The sequence below is a fragment of the Mustelus asterias genome, unplaced genomic scaffold, assembly GCF_964213995.1.
Source record: "Mustelus asterias unplaced genomic scaffold, sMusAst1.hap1.1 HAP1_SCAFFOLD_453, whole genome shotgun sequence".
In the NCBI taxonomy this organism is placed as follows: domain Eukaryota; kingdom Metazoa; phylum Chordata; class Chondrichthyes; order Carcharhiniformes; family Triakidae; genus Mustelus; species Mustelus asterias.
The window spans coordinates 206,859-229,363 of NW_027590405.1; the positions used below are offsets into that span (position 1 = coordinate 206,859).

A 22,505-nucleotide genomic window follows, 5' to 3' on the forward strand; every position below is an offset into this window, starting at 1 on the left:
CAAGTTCCGCACACATGAGGACGGCCTAAACCGGGATGTTGGATTTATGTCACATTATCAGTCACCCCCACAGCTTGCCTCCTGGACTTGCAGAACCTCACTGGCTGTCCTGTCTGGAGACAATCTCTGTAACCTGTACTGAATGCTCCCTCCACCCACATTGTCTGTACCTTTAAGACCTGGTTGGCTGTAGGGATTCGCATTCTAATCAGTATTCTGTAACTTGATTTTGTGCCTCTGTGCCCTGTTTGGGAGCAGATTTCCACTCCATCTGACGAAGGAGCAGCGCTCCGAAAGCTAGTGGCATTTGCTACCAAATATACCTGTTGGACTTTAACCTGGTGTTGTTAAAACCCTTACTGTATTTACCCAAGTCCAACGCCAGCATCTCCACATCATAACTGCAGCAAGGCATCCTTACTCCTGTACTCAAATCCTCTTGCTATGAGTCCCAGGAAACTGGTACCACAGATAATAAAGGAAGCAAAAGGAATGTTGGCATTTATAGCGAAAGGAATAGAATATACAGGGAAGGAAGTATTGTTGCAACTATACAAGGCACTGGTGAGGCCGCACCTGGAGTACTGTGCACCGTTTTAGTCCCCATATCTGAGGGAAGATGTAGTGGCTTTGGAGGCAGTTCAGAGAAGGTTCACTTGATTGATTCCAGAGATGAGGGGTTTGTCGTGTGAAGAGAGATCGAACAATTTAGGCCTCTACTCTCTGGAATTTAGAAGAATGAGGGAAGATCAAATTGAGGTGTACAAGTTGATGAAAGGTCCTGGGACGAGAGGTCAGAGTCTTAGAATAAGGGGTGGCAAATTTAAAACAGAGCTGAGGAGAAACTGCTTCTCCCAAAGGGTTTGTAAATCTGTGGAATTCGCTACCCCAAAGTGCGGTGGATGCTGGGACAGAGAGTCGATTAAAGGAGGAGTTGGACTGATTTTTAATTGGGAATGGGTTGAAGGATTGTGGGGAGAAGGCAGGAAAATGGGGATGAGAAAAATATCAGCCATGGTCGAAAGGCGGAGCGGAATCGATGGGCTGAATGGCCTAATTCTGCTCTTATATCTTACCTTAGACAAAATCGAGACAGGATTTACTCCCACTTGGAAATTCGTGGACGTATTAGCGAGAGGCAACATGGTTTTATGAAGGGGAGGTCCTGTCTCACGAACTTGATCGGGTCTTTCGAGGAAGTGACGAAGATGATTGATGAGGGTAGGGCAGTGGATGTTGTCTACATGGACTTCAGTAAGGCCTTTGACAAGGTCCCTCATGGCAGACTGGTGCAGAAGGTGAAGTCGCATGGGATCAGAGGTGAGCTGACAAGGTGGATACAAAACTGGCTCGGTCAAAGAAGACAGAGGGTAGCAGTGGAAGGGTGTGTTACTGAATGGAGGGCTGTGACAAGTGGCGTTCCTCAGAGATCAGTGCTGGGACCTTTGCTGTTTGTAATATATATAAATGATTTGGAGGAAAATGTAACTGGATTGATCAGTAAGTTTGCAGACGACACAAAGGTTGGTGGGTTTGTGGATAGCGATGAGGACCATCAGAGGATACAGCAGGATATAGATCAGATGGAGACTTGGGCGGAGAGATGGCAGATGGAGTTTAATCCGGACAAATATGAGGCCTTTTGGAAGGTCTAATACAGATAGGAAACATACAGTAAATGGCAGAACGCTTGAGAGTATTGATAGGCAGAGGGATCTGGTACACAGGTCACTGAAAGTGGCAATGCAGGTGGAGAAGGTAGTCAAGAAGGCATACGGCATGCTTGCCTTCATCGGCCGGGGCATTGATTTAAAAATTGGCAAGTCATGTTGCAGCTTTATAGAACCTTAGTTCGGCCGCACTTGGAATATAGTGTTCAATTCTGGTCGCCACACTACCGGAAGGATGTGGAGGCTTTGGAGAGGGTACAGAAAAGATTTACCAGGATGTTGCCTGGTATGGAGGGCATTAGCTATGAGGAGAGGTTGGAGAAACTTGGTTTGTTCTCACTGGAGCGACGGAGGTTGAGGGGCGACCTGATAGAAGTCTACAAGATTATGAGGGGCATGGACAGAGTGGATAGTCAGAAGCTTTTTCCCAGGGTGGAAGAGTCAATTACTATGGGGGCACAGGTTTAAGGTGTGAGGGGCAAGGTTTAAAGGAGATGTACGAGGCAAGTTTTTTACACAGAGGGTGGTGAGTGCCTGGAACTCGCTGCCGGGGGAGGGAGTGGAAGCGGATACGATAGTGAGTTTTAAGGGGCGTCTTGACAAATACATGAATAGGATGGGAATAGAGGGATAACTAGAAAGAGTGCAGAAAAGATTTACTAGGATGCTACCGGGACTTGATGGATTGAGTTATAAGGAGAGACTGAATAGACTGGGACTTTTTTCTCTGGAGCGTAGGAGGCTGAGGGGTGATCTTATAGAGGTCTATAAAATAATGAGGGGCACAGATCAGCTAGATAGTCAATATCTTTTCCCAAAGGTAGGGGAGTCTAAAACTAGAGGGCATAGGTTTAAGGTGAGAGGGGAGAGATACAGAAGCGTCCAGAGGGGCAATTCTTTCACACAGAGGGTGGTGAGTGTCTGGAACGAGCTGCCAGAGGCAGTAGTAGAGGCGGGTACAATTTTGTCTTTTAAAAAGCGTTTAGACAGTTACATGGGTACGATGGGTATAGAGGGATATGGGCCAAACGCGGGCAATTGGGACTAGCTTAGGGGTTTAAAGAAAAGGGCAGCATGGACAAGTTGGGCCGAAGGGCCTGTTTCCATGCTGTAAACCTCTGTGACTCTCTATGGTCCCCGGAAGGGTTGGGGGTTATAGTTGAGTCGGGCAGCATGGTCGGTGCAGGCTTGGAGGGCCGAAGGGCCTGTTCCTGTGCTGGAATGTTCTTTGTTTCTATGTTGGTCGGAATAACAGCAAAATGGACTATTATTTAAATGGTAAAAAATTGCAGCATGCTGCTGTGCAGAGGGACCTGGGTGTCCTTGTGCAGGAATCTCAAGGAGTTGGTTTGCAGGTGCAGCAGGGAATGAAGGCAGCAAATGGAATTGTGTCCTTCATTGCGAGAGGGATGGAGTTTAAAAACAGCGAGGTTATGTTGCAGCTGTATAAGGTGCTGGTGAGGCCACACCTGGAGTTACTGTGTACAGTTTTGGTCCCCTTACTTGAGAAAGGATATACTGGCACTGGAGGGGGTGCAGAGGAGATTCACTCGGTTGATTCCGGAGTTGAGAGGGTTGGCTTATGAGGAGAGACTGAGTAGACTGGGGCTATACTCACTGGAATTCAGAAGAATGAGGGGAGATCTTATAGAAACATATAAGATTATGAAGGGAATACATAAGATAGAAGCAGGGAAGTTGTTTCCACTGGCGGGTGAAACTAGAACTAGGGGGGCATGACCTCAAAATAAGGGGGAACAGATTTAGGACTGAGTTGAGGAGGAACTTCTTCACACAAAGGGTTGTGAATCTGTGGAATTCCCTGCCCAGTTGAGGCTCCCTCACTGAATGTTTTTAAGGCAAGGATAGATAGATTTTTGAACAGTGAAGGAATTAAGGGTTATGGTGAGCGGGCGGGTAAGTGGAGCTGAGTCCACGGAAAGATCAGCCATGATCTTATTGAATGGCGGAGCAGGCTCGAGGGACCAGGTGGCCCACTCCTGCTCCTTGTTCTTATGTTCTTATGAACTTATTAATGCCACAAAGACTTGACACGGAGTTAGAGAGGGGTTGAAAATGTTTATTGGAGATACCATACACCGGAAACAGGTTAGGCCGCACGCATGAGGAGGAGGTTGCCAGGGGGTCTCTGAGCCTCCCTGCCCCCCCCCCCCTCCCCTCCCCGTAGGCCCTCACCGGAGCTCGCAGCTTTCCCGCTCAATCGTTCTGACGATGGGCTCCTGGCTGGACTCGTGCTGGAGCTGGCAGGAGTAGCGGGCATGGCTGCCCCACTGGCCAGCGGGTAGAGTCAGGTAGGTGCTCCACCGATAGCTGCCGTCCTCGGCTCTTGTGGCTTCCGCCGCGCCGGCGCTCAGTCCGCCCGCCGCCTCCTCCTCGTCCAGGGTCCATCGGGCACGCACATGTCCCGGGTAGAATCCCTCCGCCAGGCAGCTGAGGGTGACGCTGGCTCCGGCCTGGGCCAACTGCTCGGCCGAGGGCGGGTACAGGTGGACGGAAGGTGCCGATATCTGGCGGCCTGTGGGAAGAGAGACAGAGAGAGGAGGCGTTATCCAACCTGATGCAAAAGCAACAAATGTGCCACCCCGGCCTTGGATTAAACAGTCCTCCCCTTAATTCACATCATCCTCCCAGTGTGATACACAGACCGGGACTGTACACGGAGCTCCCAGTGTGATACAGAGACCAGGACTGTACACGGTGCTCCCAGTGTGATACAGAGACCGGGATCTGTACACGGAGCTCCCAGTGAGATACAGAGACCGGGGAACTGTACACGGAGCTCCCAGTGTGATACAGAGACCGGGATCTGTACACGGAGCTCCCAGTGTGATACACAGACCGGGACTGTACACGGAGCTCCCAGTGTGATACAGAGACCAGGACTGTACACGGAGCTCCCAGTGTGATACAGAGACCGGGATCTGTACACGGAGCTCCCAGTGTGATACAGAGACCGGGATCTGTACACGGAGCTCCCAGTGTGATGCAGAGACCGGATCTGTACACGGAGCTCCCAGTGTGATACAGAGACCGGGATCTGTACACGGAGCTCCCAGTGTGACACAGAGACCGGGGAACTGTACACGGAGCTCCCAGTGTGATACGGAGACCGGAACTGTACACGGAGCTCCCAGTGTGATACGGAGACCGGAACTGTACACGGAGCTCCCAGTGTGATACGGAGACCGGGAACTGTACGCGGTGCTCCCAGTGTGATACGGAGACCGGGAACTGTACACGGAGCTCCCAGTGTGACACAGAGACCGGGATCTGTACACGGAGCTCCCAGTGTGACACAGAGACCGGGGAACTGTACACGGAGCTCCCAGTGTGATACGGAGACCGGAACTGTACACGGAGCTCCCAGTGTGATACGGAGACCGGAACTGTACACGGAGCTCCCAGTGTGATACGGAGACCGGGAACTGTACGCGGTGCTCCCAGTGTGATACGGAGACCGGGAACTGTACACGGAGCTCCCAGTGTGATACAGAGACCGGAACTGTACACGGAGCTCCCAGTGTGATACGGAGACCGGAACTGTACACGGAGCTCCCAGTGTGATACAGAGACCAGAACTGTACACGGAGCTCCCAGTGTGATACGGAGACCGGGAACTGTACACGGAGCTCCCAGTGTGATACGGAGACCGGAACTGTACACGGAGCTCCCAGTGTGATACAGAGACCGGAACTGTACACGGAGCTCCCAGTGTGATACGGAGACCGGGAACTGTACACGGAGCTCCCAGTGTGATACGGAGACCGGGATCTGTACACGGAGCTCCCAGTGTGATACAGAGACCGGGATCTGTACACGGAGCTCCCAGTGTGACACAGAGACCGGGGAACTGTACACGGAGCTCCCAGTGTGATACGGAGACCGGAACTGTACACGGAGCTCCCAGTGTGATACGGAGACCGGAACTGTACACGGAGCTCCCAGTGTGATACGGAGACCGGGAACTGTACGCGGTGCTCCCAGTGTGATACGGAGACCGGGAACTGTACACGGAGCTCCCAGTGTGATACAGAGACCGGAACTGTACACGGAGCTCCCAGTGTGATACGGAGACCGGAACTGTACACGGAGCTCCCAGTGTGATACAGAGACCGGAACTGTACACGGAGCTCCCAGTGTGATACGGAGACCGGGAACTGTACACGGAGCTCCCAGTGTGATACAGAGACCAGAACTGTACACGGAGCTCCCAGTGTGATACGGAGACCGGGAACTGTACACGGAGCTCCCAGTGTGATACGGAGACCGGAACTGTACACGGAGCTCCCAGTGTGATACAGAGACCGGAACTGTACACGGAGCTCCCAGTGTGATACGGAGACCGGGAACTGTACACGGAGCTCCCAGTGTGATACGGAGACCGGGATCTGTACACGGAGCTCCCAGTGTGATACAGAGACCGGAACTGTACATGGAGCTCCAAGTATGATACGGAGACCGGAACTGTACACGGAGCTCCCAGTGAGATACGGAGACCGGGGAACTGTACACGGAGCTCCCAGTATGATACGGAGACCAGAACTGTACACGGAGCTCCCAGTGTGATACGGAGACCGGGGAACTGTACACGGAGCTCCCAGTGTGATACGGAGACCGGGAACTGTACGCGGTGCTCCCAGTGTGATACGGAGACCGGGATCTGTACACGGAGCTCCCAGTGTGATACGGAGACCGGGAACTGTACGCGGTGCTCCCAGTGTGATACGGAGACCGGGATCTGTACACGGAGCTCCCAGTGTGATACAGAGACCGGGATCTGTACACGGAGCTCCCAGTGTGATACGGAGACCGGGGAACTGTACACGGAGCTCCCAGTGTGATACAGAGACCAGAACTGAGCACGGTGCTCCCAGTGCGATACGGAGACCGGAACTGAGCACGGTGCTCCCAGTGCGATACGGAGACCGGAACTGAGCACGGTGCTCCCAGAGCCAATCTCCTGCGTCTCATCCTAAAACTATTCCCCCTCGTGACTGACCCCTCAACCAAGGGGAACAGTAACTCCCTATGCACCTGTCCAGACCCCTTATAATCTTACATGCCTCCATGATGTCCCCCGCAGCCTTCTCTGCTCCAGAGAAAACAATCCCAGTCTATCTCGTGTCTCCTCAGACGCTCCATCCAAAGCAACATCCTGGTGAACCTCCTCTGTACCCCCTCTAGTGCTATCATATCCTTCCCATGGACAGCACGGTAGCACAGTGGTTAGCACTGCTACCTCACAGCGCCAGGGACCCGGGTTCAATTCCGGCCTCGGGTCACTGTCTGTGCGGAGTCTGCACATTCTCCCCCGTGTCGGTGTGGGTTTCCTCCGGGTGCTCCGGTTTCTTCCCACAGTCCAAAAGATGTACTGGTGAGGAGGATTGGCCATGCTAAATTGCCCCTTAGTGTCCAAAGATGTGCGGGTTAGGTGGATTGGCCATTTAAATTGTCCCTCAGTGTCCAAAGATGTGCAGGTTCGGTAGATTGGCCATGCTAAATTGCCCCTCGGTGTCCAAAAGTGTGTAGGTTAGGTGGATTGGCCATGCTAAATTGCCCCTTAGTGTCCAAAGATGTGCGGGTTAGGTGGATTGGCCATGCTAAATTGCCCCTTAGTGTCCAAAGATGTGTAGGTTAGGTGGATTGGCCGTGCTAAATTGCCCCTTAGTGTCCAAAGATGCGCAGGTTAGGTGGATTGGCCATGTTAAATTGTCCCTTTGTGTCCAAAGATGTGCAGGTTGGGTGGATTGGCCATGCTAAATTGTCCCTTAGTGTCCAAAGATGTGTGGGTTAGGGGCTTGGCCATGCTAAATTGTCCCTTAGTGTCCAAAGATGTGTGGGTTAGGGGCTTGGCCATGCTAAATTGTCCCTTAGTGTCCAAAGATGTGTGGGTTAGGGGCTTGGCCATGCTAAATTGTCCCTTAGTGTCCAAAGATGTGTAGGTTAGGGCGGCACGGTAGCGCAGTGGTTCGCACTGCTGCTTCACAGCTCCAGGGACCAGGGTTCGATCCCCGGCTTGGGTCACTGTCTGTGTGGAGTTTGCACATTCTCCTCGTGTCTGCGTGGGTTTTCTCCGGGTGCTCCGGTTTCCTCCCACAGTCCAAAGATGTGCGGGTTAGGTTGATTGGCCATGCTAAAACTGCCCCTTAGTGTCCTGAGATGCGTAGGTTAGAGGGATTAGCGGGTAAATATGTGGGGGTAGGGCCTGGGTGGGATTGTGGTCGGTGCAGACTCGATGGGCCAAATGGTCTCTTTCTGCACTGTAGGGTTTCTATGATTCTATGAGGTTAGGTGGATTGGCCATGCTAAATTGTCCCTTAACATCCAAAGGTTAGTGGATTGGCCATGCTAAATTGTTATCTCCAATTGCAACGGGATATTGATCAATTGGGCCAGTGGGCTGACGAATGGCAGATGCAGTTTAATTAAATAAATGCGATCGGTGTCCAGATCACCAACAACCTGTCCTGGTCCCCCCCATGCCGACACTATAGTTAAGAAAGCCCCACCAACGCCTCTACTTTCTCAGAAGACTAAGGAAATTTGGGCATGTCAGCTACAACTCTCACCAACTTTTACAGATGCCCCACAGAAAGCATTCTTTCTGGTTGTATCACAGCTTGGTCTGGGGCTCCTGCTCTGCCCAAGACCGCAAGGAACTACAAAAGGGTCGTGAATGTAACCCAATCCATCACGCAAACCAGCCTCCCATCCATTGGCTCTGTCTACACTTCCCGCTGCCTCGGGAAAAAGCAGCCGGCATCATTAAGGACCCCCCCCACCACACACCCCGGACATTCTCTCTTCCACCTTCTTCGGTCGGGGAAAAAGATACAAAAGTCTGAGGTCACGTACCGACCGACTCAAGAACAGCTTCTTCCCTGCTGCTGCTGTCAGACTTTTGAATGGACCGACCTCGCATTAAGTTGATCTTTCTCTACACCCTAGCTATGACTGTAACACTACATTCTGCACTCTCTCCTTTCCTTCTCTATGAACGGTATGCTTTGTCTGTACAGCGTGCAAGAAACAATACTTTTCACTGTATGTTAATACATGTGACAATAATAAATCAAATCAGAATCTAGCTATGACTGTAACACTACATTCCGCACTCTCTCATAGAACAAAGAAAATTACAGCACAGGAACAGGCCCTTCGGCCCCTCCAAGCCTGCACCGACCATGCTGCCCCGACTGAACTAAAACCCCCTCCCCTTCCGGGGACCATATCCCTCTATTCCCATCCTATTCATGTATTTGTCAAGACACCCCTTAAAACTCACTATCGTATCCACTTCCACTCCCTCCCCCGGCAGCGAGTTCCAGGCACCCACCACCCTCTGTGTAAAAAAACTTGCCTCGTACATCTCCTTTAAACCTTGCCCCTCGCACCTTAAACCTGTGCCCCCCTAGTAATTGACTCTTCCACCCTGGGGAAAAAGCTTCTGACTATCCACTCTGTCCATGCCCCTCATAATCTTGTAGACTTCTATCAGGTCTCCCCTCAACCTCCGTCGTTCCAGTGAGAACAAACCAAGTTTCTCCAACCTCTCCTCATAGCTAATGCCCTCCATACCAGGCAACATCCTGGTAAATCTTTTCTGTACCCTCTCCAAAGCCTCCACATCCTTCTGGTAGTGTGGCGACCAGAATTGAACACTATATTCCAAGTGCAGCCTAACTAAGGTTCTATAAAGCTGCAACATGACTTGCCAATTTTTAAACTCAGTGCCCCGGCCGATGAAGGCAAGCATGCCGTATGCCTTCTTGACTACCTTCTCCACCTGCATTGCCACTTTCAGTGACCTGTGTACCTGTACACCCAGATCCCTCTGCCTATCAATACTCTTCAGGGTTCTGCCATTTACTGTATATTTCCTATCTGTATTAGACCTTCCAAAATGCATTACCTCACATTTGTCCGGATTAAACTCCATCTGCCATCTCTCCGCCCAAGTCTCCAACCGATCTATATCCTGCTGTATCCTCTGACGGTCCTCATCGCTATCCGCAAATCCACCAACCTTTGTGTCATCCGCAAACTTACTAATCAAACTTAATACTCTCCTTTCCTTCTCTATGAACGGTATGCTTTGTCTGTACAGCGCGCAAGAAACAATACTTTTCACTGTATCCCAATACATGTGACAATAATAAATCAAATCAAAATCTAGCTACGACAGTAACACTACATTCTACACCCTCTCCTTTCTTTCTCTATGAACGGTATGCTTTGTATAGCACGCAAGAAACAATACTTTTCACTGTCTCCCAATACATGTGACAATAATAAATCAAATCAAATGGAAGAATGACTGTGAATGAGGGTAGATTTAAGGTCACTCACTGGGTATAAGTAGGGAGATTCCATTGCCAAAGTAACACTGGTTGTTGTAATATACGGCACAGTAGTAAGAACCGGTGTCTGATTCAGCCATATTGTTGATGTTCAGGGTGTAGCTGTTGCTCTTGGTGTCACGGGCAGCCAGATAACGCTCGGTGATGCCCGACCCCCGCTGGATGTCTCCGCTTGCCCACAGGACCAGCACCCACTCAGGCTGGCGCCCCTTCCGCAGCCGGTACCAGGAGCCACCGTAGTCTCCCACGTTGATGTTCTCCACCCGGCAAGACAAGGCGGCCGTCCCTCCCGCCGCCACCGAGGCTGACGGGGGCTGCTGGAGGACCGGGTTCGGGGTGGCAGCTGGAAGACAGGAAGGAAGAGAAAGAGAAGGTTAGCCCAATGGAATTAGAGCCGTAGAGAAACAGTCCATTCGGCCCACCTTGTCCACGCCGCCCTTTTTTTTAAATCCCTAAGCGAGTCGCAATTGCCCGCGTTTGGCCCGTATCCCTCTGTACCCGTCGTACCCATGTAACTGTCTAAACGCTTTTTAAAAGACAAAATTGTACCCGCCTCTACTACTACCTCTGGCCCTATTTATTCACTGCAGCTCAGCATTCAACACGGTTATTCCCACGAAACTCGCTGTCAGACTTTTGAATGGACTGACCCTGCATTAAGCTGATCTTTCTCTACATCCTACTTATGGCTGTAACACTACATTCTGCACCCTCTCCTTTCCTTCTCTATGAACGGTATGCTTTGTCTGTATAGCGCGCAAGAAACAATACTTTTCACTGTATCCCGATACATGTGACAATAATAAATCAAATCAAAATCTAGCTATGACTGTAACACTACATTCTGCACTCTCTCCTTTCCTTCTCTATGAATGGTATGCTTTGTCTGTATAGTGCGCAAGAAACAATACTTTTCACTGTATGTTAACACACGTGACAATAATAAATCAAATCAAAATCAAACCGAACCAAGCTGAAAATTACCCATTTATACCAACTCTCTATTCCGTGTTCATTAGCCAATCTTCTATCCATGCCAATATCTTACCCCCAACATCACGGGCAATAATTTTCTGCAGTTGCCCTTTGACGTGGCATCTCATCAAATGCCTTTCAAGTGTGGGGCAGCAGACAAGACCTTCCCCCCACCACCCCAACCTCCGAGACGGGCGGCCAAATCCAAACCGTTCCCCCCCCCCAAAGGGTCGCGAACAGCCACCGACCTGTCAGACACAAGAGGAAGATGATAGTCTGCCACACGACCTCCATCCTCGCTCGCTGCCTGTCGGGCGCTCGCTGGACGTGCTTCTTACCTGCCCGCCGACGCCTCGTCTTTATTCAGCCCCGGACTCTGATAGGCTGGGCTTGACAATGACACGGGCCTTTGCATCATACCCAAGGGCAACCAATCAGCAGCTGCCAGGATGCAGATAGTCACGTCTCAGATGCTGATTGGCTGGGGAGACTTCGGAATGATGCGTGACGATGTCGGGGGGTGGGGGGGGGGGGGGGCGGGATGTGGGGGAGGGGGTAAGGGTCATGTTGAGATGCAGAGAGAGAGAGAGAGTCATAAAGGTTTCCAGCATGGAAACAGATTCTTCGGCCCAACTTGTCCATGCCGTCCAGTTTTTACCATGAAGCTAGTCCCAATTGCCCGTGTTTGGTCCATATCCCTCTATCCCTGTCCTACCCATAAAATCATCGAAACCCTACAGTGCAGAAGGAGGCCATTCGGCCCATCGAGTCTGCACCAACCACAATCCCATCGATGCCCTATTCCCATCACCCCACATATTTACCGCACTAATCCCTCTAACCGACGCATCATGGGACACTAAGGGACAATTTAACACGGCCAATCCACCTAACCTACACATCTTTGGACACTAAGGGACAATTTAGCATGGCCAATCCACCTAACCTGCACATCTTTGGACACTAAGGGGCAATTTAGCATGGCCAATCCACCTAACCAACACATCTTTGGACACTAAGGGGCAATTTAGCATGGCCAATCCACCTAACCTACACATCTTTGGACACTAAGGGACAATTTAGCATGGCCAATCCACCTAACCTGCACATCTTTGGACACTAAGGGGCAATTTAGCATGGCCAATCCACCTAACCTACACATCTTTGGACACTAAGGGGCAATTTAGCATGGCCAATCCACCTAACCTACACATCTTTGGACACTAAGGGGCAATTTAGCACGGCCAATCCACCTAACCTACACATCTTTGGACACTAAGGGAGAATTTAGCATGGCCAATCCACCTAACCTGCACATCTTTGGACACTAAGGGGCAATTTAGCATGGCCAATCCACTTAACGTACACAGTTTTGGACACTAAGGGGCAATTTAGCATGGCCAATCCACTTAACGTACACAGTTTTGGACACTAAGGGACAATTTAGCATGGCCAATCCACCTAATCTATCCATCTTTGGACACTAAGGGGCAATTTACCATGGCCAATCCACCTAACCTACACATCTTTGGACACTAAGGGACAATTTAGCATGGCCAATCCACCTAATCTATCCATCTTTGGACACTAAGGGGCAATTTACCATGGCCAATCCACCTAACCTACACATCTTTGGACACTAAGGGACAATTTAGCATGGCCAATCCACCTAATCTATCCATCTTTGGACACTAAGGGGCAATTTAGCATGGCCAATCCACCTAACCTATAGATCTTTGGACACTAAGGGACAATTTAGCATGGCCAATCCACCTAATCTATCCATCTTTGGACACTAAGGGGCAATTTAGCATGGCCAATCCACCTAATCTATCCATCTTTGGACACTAAGGGGCAATTTAACATGGCCTATCAACCCAACCCGCACATCTTTTGGACTGTGGGAGGAAACTGCAGCACCCGGAGGAAACCCACGCAGACACGGGGAGAACGTGCAGACTCCGCACAGACAGTGACCCAAGCCGGGAATCGAACTCGGGTCCCTGGAGCTGTGAGACGGCAGTGCTAACCCACTGTGCCACCGTGCCGCCCATGTAAGTGTCTAACTGCTTTTTAAAACGACAAAATTGTACCCGCCTCTTCTACTACCTCTGGCAGCTCGTTCCAGACACTCACCACCCTCTGTGTGAGAGAATTGCCCCTCTGGACACTTTTGTATCTCTCCCCTCTCACCTTAAACCTATGCCCTCTAGTTTTAGACTCCCCTACCTTGGAAACCTGGTTAACACACTTTTGAAAGCCTCTCACTTACCAGACGTCCCTCTGCCTTCCCACAGACTCCCCCAATTAACTTTTGAAAGCTCCTGCCTGATACCATCAAAATTGGCCTTGCCCCAATTTAGAATTTTAACTTTTGGGCCAGACCTATCATTCTCCATAGCTATCTTAAAACTAATAGAATTATGGTCACTGGTCCCAAAGTGATCCCTCACTAACACTTCTGTCACCTGCCCTTCCTTATTTCCCAAGAGGTGGTCAAGTTTTGCCCGCTCCCTAGTCGGGTTATCCACAGACTGAATGAGAAATTCCTCCTGAACACACTCAACAAATTTCTCTCCATCCAACCCTCTAACACCATGGCCGTCCCAGTCAATGTTGGGAAAGTTAAAATCTCCGACTACTACCACCCTATTTTTCTTGGAGCTATCTGTAATCTCCTTACATATTTGCTCCTCAATTTCCCGCTGAATATTTGGGGGCCTATAGTACAACTCGATCAAAGTGATTTCCCCCTTCTTATTTCTCAGTTCTATCCATATAGACTCAGTGGCCAAACTCTTGGATATATCTCCTCTCAGTACTGCCGTGATGCTTTCCCTAATCAAAAGTGCAACTCCCCCTCCTCTCCTACCTCCTGGGGATTGGGTCACTGTCTGTGTGGAGTCTGCACGTTCTCCCCATGTCTGCGTGGGTTTCCTCCGGGTGCTCCGGTTTCCTCCCACAGTCTGTCGGAGGAAAGATGTGTTGGTTAGATGTATTGACCCGAACAGGCACCGGATTGTGGCGACTAGGGGAATTTCACAGTAACTTCATTGCAGTGTTAAGGTAAGCCTTACTTGTGACTAATAGTTAAACTTTGCTTTAATTAAATATTATTTTATTGGAGTGTATCCATTCATGGGATCTGAGTGTTGCTAGCAAGTCCAGCAAACATTTGACCTGTCATGCTGTAGCGACCAGAGCAAGTCAGAGGCTGGGAATCCTGCGGAGAGTAACTCACCTCCTGACTCTCCCCAAAGCCTGTCCACCATCTACAAGGACACAAGTCAGGAGTGTGATGGAATATCCTCCACTTGCCTGGATGACTGCGGCTCCCAACAACAATCTCCACTTGCCTGGATGAGTGCGGATCCCAACAACAATCTCCACTTGCCTGGATGAGTGCGACTCTCCAACAACAATCTCCACTTGCCTGGATGACTGCGGCTCCCAACAACAATCTCCACTTGCCTGGATGACTGCGGCTCCCAACAACAATCTCCACTTGCCTGGATGAGTGCGCCTCTCCAACAACAATCTCCACTTGCCTGGATGAGTGCGACTCTCCAACAACAATCTCCACTTGCCTGGATGAGTGCGCCTCTCCAACAACAATCTCCACTTGCCTGGATGAGTGCGACTCTCCAACAACAATCTCCACTTGCCTGGATGAGTGCGGCTCCCAACAACACTCGAGAAGCTCGACACCATCCGGGACAAACTAGCTCGATCGACACGCTAACCACCAACATTCACTCCCTCCACCACCCACGCACAGCGGCAGCCGTGTGTACCGTCTACAAGATGGTAAAAATTGGCACGTCACATTGCAGCTTTATAGAACCTTAGTTAGGCAGCACTTGGAATATAGTGTTCAATTCTGGTTGCCACACTACCAGAAGGATGTAGAGGCTTTGGAGAGGGTACAGAAAAGGTTTACCAGGATGTTGCCTGGTATGGAGGGCATTAGCTATGAGGAGAGGTTGGAGAAACTTGGTTTGTTCTCACTGGAACGACGGAGGTTGAGGGGCGACCTGATAGAAGTCTACAAGATTATGAGAGGCATGGACAGAGTGGATAGTCAGAAGCTTTTTCCCCAGGGTGGAAGAGTCAATTACTAGGGGGCACAGGTTTAAGGTGCGAGGGGCAAGGTTTAAAGGAGATGTACGAGGCAAGTTTTTTTACACAGAGGGTGGTGGGTGCCTGGAACTCGTTGCCGGGGGAGGTAGTGGAAGCGGATACGGTAGTGAGTTTTAAGGGGCGTCTGGACAAATACATGAATAGGATGGGAATGGAGGGATATGGTCCCCAGAAGGGGAGGGGGTTTTAGTTCAGTCGGGCAGCACGGTCGGTGCAGGCTTGGAGGGGCCGAAGGGCCTGTTCCTGTGATGGAATTTTCTTTGTAATGGACAGTCAGGTTTTATAATAAATTAATAATTCTATTGCTTGGGGAAGAAAGGTGCCTGTTTCTGAGATTTATAGATAACGCACAGATCCAGCTGTGTAGGCAGCTGGAGAAATCATTTCAATTAATGTTGTGAGCCACGGGGTTAATGGAACCAGAGACAGACTATGCACAGTCTCAGAGGGTGGTGAATCTCTGGAATTCTCTGCCCACTGAAGCAGTGGAGGCTACCTCGTTAAATATGTTTAAATCACGGATAGATGGATTCCTGATCGGTGATGGAATTAGGGGTTATGGGGATCAGGCGGGTAAGTGGAACTGATCCACTTCAGATCAGCCATGATCTTATTGAATGGCGGGGCAGGCTCGAGGGGCTAGATGGCCGACTCCTGCTCCTATTTCTTATGTTCTTATGTTCCTCTCTCGCCTGTACTAACAAGATGTCCAGATCACCAACAACCTGTCCTGGTCCCCCCCATGCCGACACTATAGTTAAGAAAGCCCCACCAACGCCTCTACTTTCTCAGAAGACTAAGGAAATTTGGCATGTCAGCTACAACTCTCTCCAACTTTTACAGATGCTCCATAGAAAGCATTCTTTCTGGTTGTATCACAGCTTGGTATGGGGCTCCTGCTCTGCCCAAGACCGCAAGGAACTACAAAAGGGTCGTGAATGTAGCCCAATCCATCACGCAAACCAGCCTCCCATCCATTGACTCTGTCTACACTTCCCGCTGCCTCGGGGAAAAGCAGCCGGCATAATCAAGGACCCCCCCATGCACCCCGGACATTCTCTCTTCCACCTTCTTCCTTCAGGAAAAAGATACAAAAGTCTGAGGTCACGTACCGACCGACTCAAGAACAGCTTCTTCCCTGCTGCTGCTGTCAGACTTTTGAATGGACCTACCTCGCATTAAGTTGATCTTTCTCTACACCCTAGCTATGACTGTAACACTACATTCTACACCCTCTCCTTTCCTTCTCTATGAACGGTATGCTTTGTCTGTATAGCTCGCAAAGAAACAATACTTTTCACTGTATGTTAATACATGTGACAATAATAGGACCATAAGACCATAAGACATCGGAGCAGAATGAGGCCACTCGGCCCATCGAGTCTGCTCCGTCATTCAATCATGGCTGATATTTCTCTCATCCCCATTCTCCTGCCTTTTCCCCATAACCCCTGATCCCCTTATTAATCAAGAACCTATCTATCTCTGTCTTAAGGACACTCAATGACCCGGCCTCCACAGCCTTCTGCGGCAAAGAGTTCCACAGATTCACCACTCTCTGGCTGAAGAAATTCCTCCTCATCTCTGTTTTAAAGTTAGGGAGGTAGTTCCAGGATTGTGGCCCCAGCGACAGTGAAGGAACAGCCGGCGCGGTGGCACAGTGGGTTAGCACTGCTGCCTCAGAGCTCCAGGGAGCCGGGTTCGATTCCCGGCGCGGGTCACTGTCTGTGTGGAGTCTGCACATTCTCCCCGTTTCTGTGTGGGTTTCCTCCGGGTGCTCCGGTTTCCTCCCACAGTCCAAAGATGTGTAGGTTAGGTGGATTGGCCGTGCTAAATTGCCCCTTAGTGTCAGGAGGATTAGCAGGGTAAATATGTGGGGTTATGGGAATAGGGCCTGGGTGGGATTGTGGTCAGTACAGGCTCGATGAACTGAATGGCCTCCTTCTGCACTGTAGGGATTCTATGATTTCCAAGTCGGGGATGGTGAGTGACTCGGAGGGGGAACCTCCAGGTGGTGGTGTTCCCCAGGTATCTGCTGCCCCCCACCCCTTGTCCTTCTAGATGGTAGAGGTGGCAGGTTTGGAAGGTGCTGTCGAAGGAGCCTCGGCGAGTCGCTGCGGTGCATCTTGTAGACGGTACACACGGCTGTCGCTGTGCGTGGGTGGTGGAGGGACTGAATGTTGGTGGTTAGCGTGTCGATCGAGCGGGGGGTGGAGGGGCTGCTTTGTCCTGGATGGTGTTGAGCTTCTCGAATGTTGTTGGGACCGCACTCATCCAGGCAAGTGGAGATTGTTGTTGGAGAGGCGCACTCATCCAGGCAAGTGGAGATTGTTGTTGGAGAGGCGCACTCATCCGGGCAAGTGGAGATTGTTGTTGGAGCTGCGCACTCATCCAGGCAAGTGGAGATTGTTGTTGGAGAGGCGCACTCATCCAGGCAAGTGGGGATTGTTGTTGGAAAGGCGCACTCATCCAGGCAAGTGGAGATTGTTGTTGGGAGCCGCACTCATCCAGGCAAGTGGAGATTGTTGTTGGGAGCCTAGTCAATCTCTAGTTAATCTCTCCTCATACATCAGTCCCGCCATCCCCGGGATCAGCCTGGGAAATCTTCGCTGCAACTCCCTCGAGAACAAGAACATCCTTCCTCAGAAAAGGAGACCAAAACTGCACACAATACTCCAGGTGTGGCCTCACCAAGGCCCTGTATAATTACAGCAAATCATTATTTTCTCTCTCTCTCAACACAATCAAACATTTAACACCTCAGAGAGGATGAAGAGATAGATCCTTAATTTAAACACTGGAGGCAAAAGCATAATGCCTCCCTGAGAAGACTTAGACTGGCTTAGAATCCCTACAGTACAGAAGGAGGCCATTCAGCCCATCGAGTCTGTACCGACCACAATCCCACCCAGGCCCTATTCCATAATCCTGCACATTTACCCTACGAATCCCCCTGACACCAAGGGGCAATTTAGCATGGCCAATCCACCTAACCTGCACATCTTTGGACACTAAGGGACAATTTAGCATGGCCAATCCACCTAATCTACACATCTTTGTACACTAAGGGGCAACTTAGCATGGCCAATCCACCTAACCTGTACATCTTAGGGTCAACGGCAGGATTCTGAGGAATGTGGAGGAACAGAGAGAACTTGGGTTTCATATCCACAGATCTCTGAAGGTTGCCAATCAAGTGGATACAGCTGTGAAAAAGGCCTAAAGTGTGTTAGCTTTTATTAACAGGGGGTTGGAGCTTAAGAGCCGTGGGGTTATGCTGCAACTGTACAGGACCTTGGTGAGACCACATTTGGAATATTGTGTGCAGTTCTGGTCACCTCACTATAAGAAGGATGTGGAAGCGCTGGAAAGAGTGCTGAGGAGATTTACCAGGATGCTGCCTGGTTTGGAGGGTAGGTCTTATGAGGAAAGGTTGAGGGAGCTAGGGCTGTTCTCTCTGGAGCAGAGGAGGTTGAGGGGAGACTTAATAGAGGTTTATAAAATGATGAAGGGGATAGATAGAGTGAACGTTCAAAGACTATTTCCTCGGGTGGATGTAGCTGTTACTCAGGGGCATAACTATAAGGTTCATGGAGGGAGATATAGGAAGGATATCAGAGGTAGGTTCTTTACGCAGAGAGTGGTTGGGGTGTGGAATGGACTGCCTGCTGTGATAGTGGAGTCAGACACTTTAGGAACATTTAAGCGGTTATTGGATAGGCACATGGAGCACACCAGGATGATAGGGAGTGGGATAGCTTGATCTTGGTTTCGGACAAAGCTTGGCACAACATCGAGGGCCGAAGGGCCTGTTCTGTGCTGTACTGTTCTATGTTCTATCTTTTGACGCTAAGGGGCAATTTAGCATGGCCAGTCCACCTAACCTATACATCTTTGGATACTAAGGGGCAATTTAGCATGGCCAATCCACCTAACCTACACATCTTTGGATACTAAGGGGCAATTTAGCATGGCCAATCCACCTAACCTACACATCTTTGGACACTAAGGGGCAATTTAGCATGGCCAATCCACCTAACCTACACATCTTTGGATACTAATGGGGCAATTTAGCATGGCCAATCCACCTAACCTACACATCTTTGGACACTAAGGGGCAATTTAGCATGGCCAATCCACCTAACCTACACATCTTTGGACACTAAGGGGCAATTTAGCATGGCCAATCCACCTAACCTACACATCTTTGGACACTAAGGGGCAATTTAGCATGGCCAATCCACCTAACCTACACATCTTTGGACACTAAGGGGCAATTTTAGCATGGCCAATCCACCTAACCTGCACATCTTTTGGACTGTGGGAGGAAACCGGAGCACCCTGAGAAACCCACGCAGACTCCACACAGACAGTGACCCGCGCCGGGAATCGAACCCGGGTCCCTGGCGCTGTGAGGCTGCAGTGCTAACCCACTGTGCCACCGTGCGGCCCTCTCTCGTCCACTATCCTGTCCATCCATTCCCGGATGATGGCCAGCGAACGGACTTGTTCGGACTTGCAGTTGGAGTTCCGAGGAAAGCGTGGAGTGCTGGGGGGTGGGGGGGGGGGGGGGGGGGTGGTGGGGAGAGGGGAGATTGACGTGCCATCGCGTTGGTTAGGTGGGCGAAGGAGATCGGTAGATGAGCAGTCAGAGGTCACTGCTTGTCAACAACAGTTGGGCCAACGTTTCTCACCTGCGACGGTTAGCCTGCTGGTTTCAGTTCCTCCTATGCGGGTATTTATAGGGGGACAGTGTGTGGTAAACAGGAAACATCTGGGTGTTGTGCGTATCTGCAATAAACACAACGGCAACATGCCACACTGCGCCAACTGGTGCGAGACTTGTTTACTAATGGGTGGTACGGCTGAGCGAATGGTGGCCTGTGCGTGGGCCGTTTCTATCAGAGCCCTACCCACAGAGTCTTAGAGTTTTACAGTGAGTACGGGATGGAATATGGACAGGGTGTTGTGGACAAGTTGAGTTTGCAGGGACCAGAAGGTATGGTCTTATGGACGGCACGGTGGCACAGTGGGTTAGCACTGCTGCCTCACAGCGCCAGGGACCCAGGTTCAATTCCCAGGTTGGGTCACTGTCTGTGCGGAGTCTGCACGTTCTCCCCGTGTCTGCGTGGGTTTCCTCCGGGTGCTCCGGTTTTTCGCACATTCCAAATATCTACGGGTTAGGTGGATTGGCCGTGCTAAACTACGCCTTAGTGTCCAAAGATGTGCAGGTTAGGGGAATTGGCCATGCTAAATTGTCCCTTAGTGTCCAAAGATGTGCAGGTTAGGTGGATTGGCCATGCTAAATTGCCCCTTTGTGTCCAAAGATGTGCAGGTTAGGGGAATTGGCCATGCTAAATTGTCCCTTAGTGTCCAAAGATGTGCAGGTTAGGGGGATTGGCCATGCTAAATTGTCCCTTAGTGTCCAAAGATGTGCAGGTTAGGGGAATTGGCCATGCTAAATTGTCCCTTAGTGTCCAAAGATGTGCAGGTTAGGGGGATTGGCCATGCTAAATTGTCCCTTAGTGCCCAAAGATGTGTAGGTTAGGTGGATTGGCCGTGCTAAATTGCCCCTTAGTGTCCAAAGATGTGTAGGTTCGGTGGATTGGCCATGCTAAATTGCCCCTTAGTGTCCAAAGATGTGTAGGTTAGGGGGATTGGCCGTGCTAAATTGTCCCTTAGTGTCCAAAGATGTGTAGGTTAGGTGGATTGGCCATGCTAAATTGTCCCTTAGTGTCCAAAGATGTGTAGGTTAGGTGGATTGGCCGTGCTAAATTGTCCCTTAGTGTCCAAAGATGTGTAGGTTAGGTGGATTGGCCGTGCTAAATTGTCCCTTAGTGTCCAAAGATGTGTAGGTTAGGTGGATTGGCCATGCTAAATTGTCCCTTAGTGTCCAAAGATGTGCAGGTTAGGTGGATTGGCCATGCTAAATTCTCCCTTAGTGTCCCGGGATGCATGGAATAGACGGATTAGCAGGGCAAATATGTTGGATTACGGGGATAGGCCCTGGGTGGGATTGTGGTCGGTGCAGACTCGATGGGCCGAATGGCCTCTTCCTGCACTGTAGGAATTCTATGATTTTTAGGATATGATCTTACGGGCGGCACGGAGGCACGGTGGGTTAGCACTGCTGCCTCACAACACCAAGGACTTGGGTTCGATTCCCGGTTTCGGTCACTGTCCATGTGGAGTTTGCACGTTCTCCCCGTGTCTGCGTGGGTTTCCTTCGGTTTCCTCCCACAGTCCAAAGATGTGCAGGTTAGGTTGATTGGCCATGTTAAATTGATCCTTAGTGTCAGAGGGATTAGTAGGGTTACAGGAATTGGGCCTGGTGGGATTGTGATTGGCACAGACTTGATGGGCTGAACGGCCTCCTTCTGTACCGTAGGGATTCTATGATACAGGAGCAGAATGAGGCCACTCGGCCCATCGAGTCTGCTCCGCCATTCAATCATGGCTGATATTTTTCTCATCCCCATTCTCCTGTCTTTTCCCCATAACCCCTGATCCCCTTATTAATCAAGAACCTATCGATCTCTGTCTTAAAGACACTCAATGACTAAAGGAGAGTTCAGGAAGAATTGAGTTCGATGGTGTGAGTCAGCAATGGGTATAAGGACCTCACAACAGACAAGCTTGGGTCAGGGTGGGGTATAGAACATAGAACAGTACAGCACAGAACAGGCCCTTCGGCCCTCCAAGCCTGTGCTGATCATGATGTCCTGCCGAAATGTGCATGGATCCCTGAAAGTTGGCACCCAGGTTGATAGGGTTGTTAAGAAGGCGTACGGTGTGTTAGCTTTTATTGGTAGAGGGATTGAGTTTCGGAGCCAGGAGGTCATGCTGCAACTGTACAAAACTCTGGTGCGGCCGCACTTGGGAGTATTGCATACAGTTCTGGTCGCCGCATTATAGGAAGGATGTGGAAGTGTTGGAAAGGGTGCAGAGGAGGTTTACCAGGATGTTGCCTGGTATGGTGGGAAAATCGTATAAGGAAAGGCTGAGGGGCTTGAGGTTGTTTTCGTTAGAGAAAAGAAGGTTAAGAAGTGACTTAATAGAGGCATACAAGATGATCAGAGGATTAGATAGAGTGGATAGTGAGAGCCTTTTTCCTCAGATGGTGATGGCTAACATGAGGGGACAGAGCTTTAAATTGAGGGGTGAGAGATATAGGACAGATGTTAGAGGTAGGTTCTTTACTCAGAGAGTAGTAAGGGCGTGGAATGCCCTGCCTGCAGCAGTAGTGGACTCGCCAACATTAAGGGCATTTAAATGGTTATTGGATAAACATATGGATGATATTGGAATAGTGTAGATTAGGAGGGGCTTTAGATTGGTT

The 22,505-nt window shown here is 50.3% G+C and overlaps 1 protein-coding gene across 1 annotated transcript; it reads right to left on the minus strand.

The window, feature by feature from the left end:
- Positions 1–3,731: 3,731 nt before the first annotated feature.
- On the minus strand, positions 3,732–11,389 carry LOC144486767 (immunoglobulin lambda-1 light chain-like). Its single transcript, XM_078204803.1, has 3 exons — positions 11,275–11,389; positions 10,041–10,394; positions 3,732–4,206 (listed from the first exon to the last, which is right to left on the minus strand). The coding sequence occupies exons 1-3, from the start codon at positions 11,318–11,320 to the stop codon at positions 3,863–3,865; spliced, it is 744 nt and encodes a 247-aa protein (XP_078060929.1). The 5' UTR covers positions 11,321–11,389; the 3' UTR covers positions 3,732–3,862.
- Positions 11,390–22,505: the final 11,116 nt, after the last annotated feature.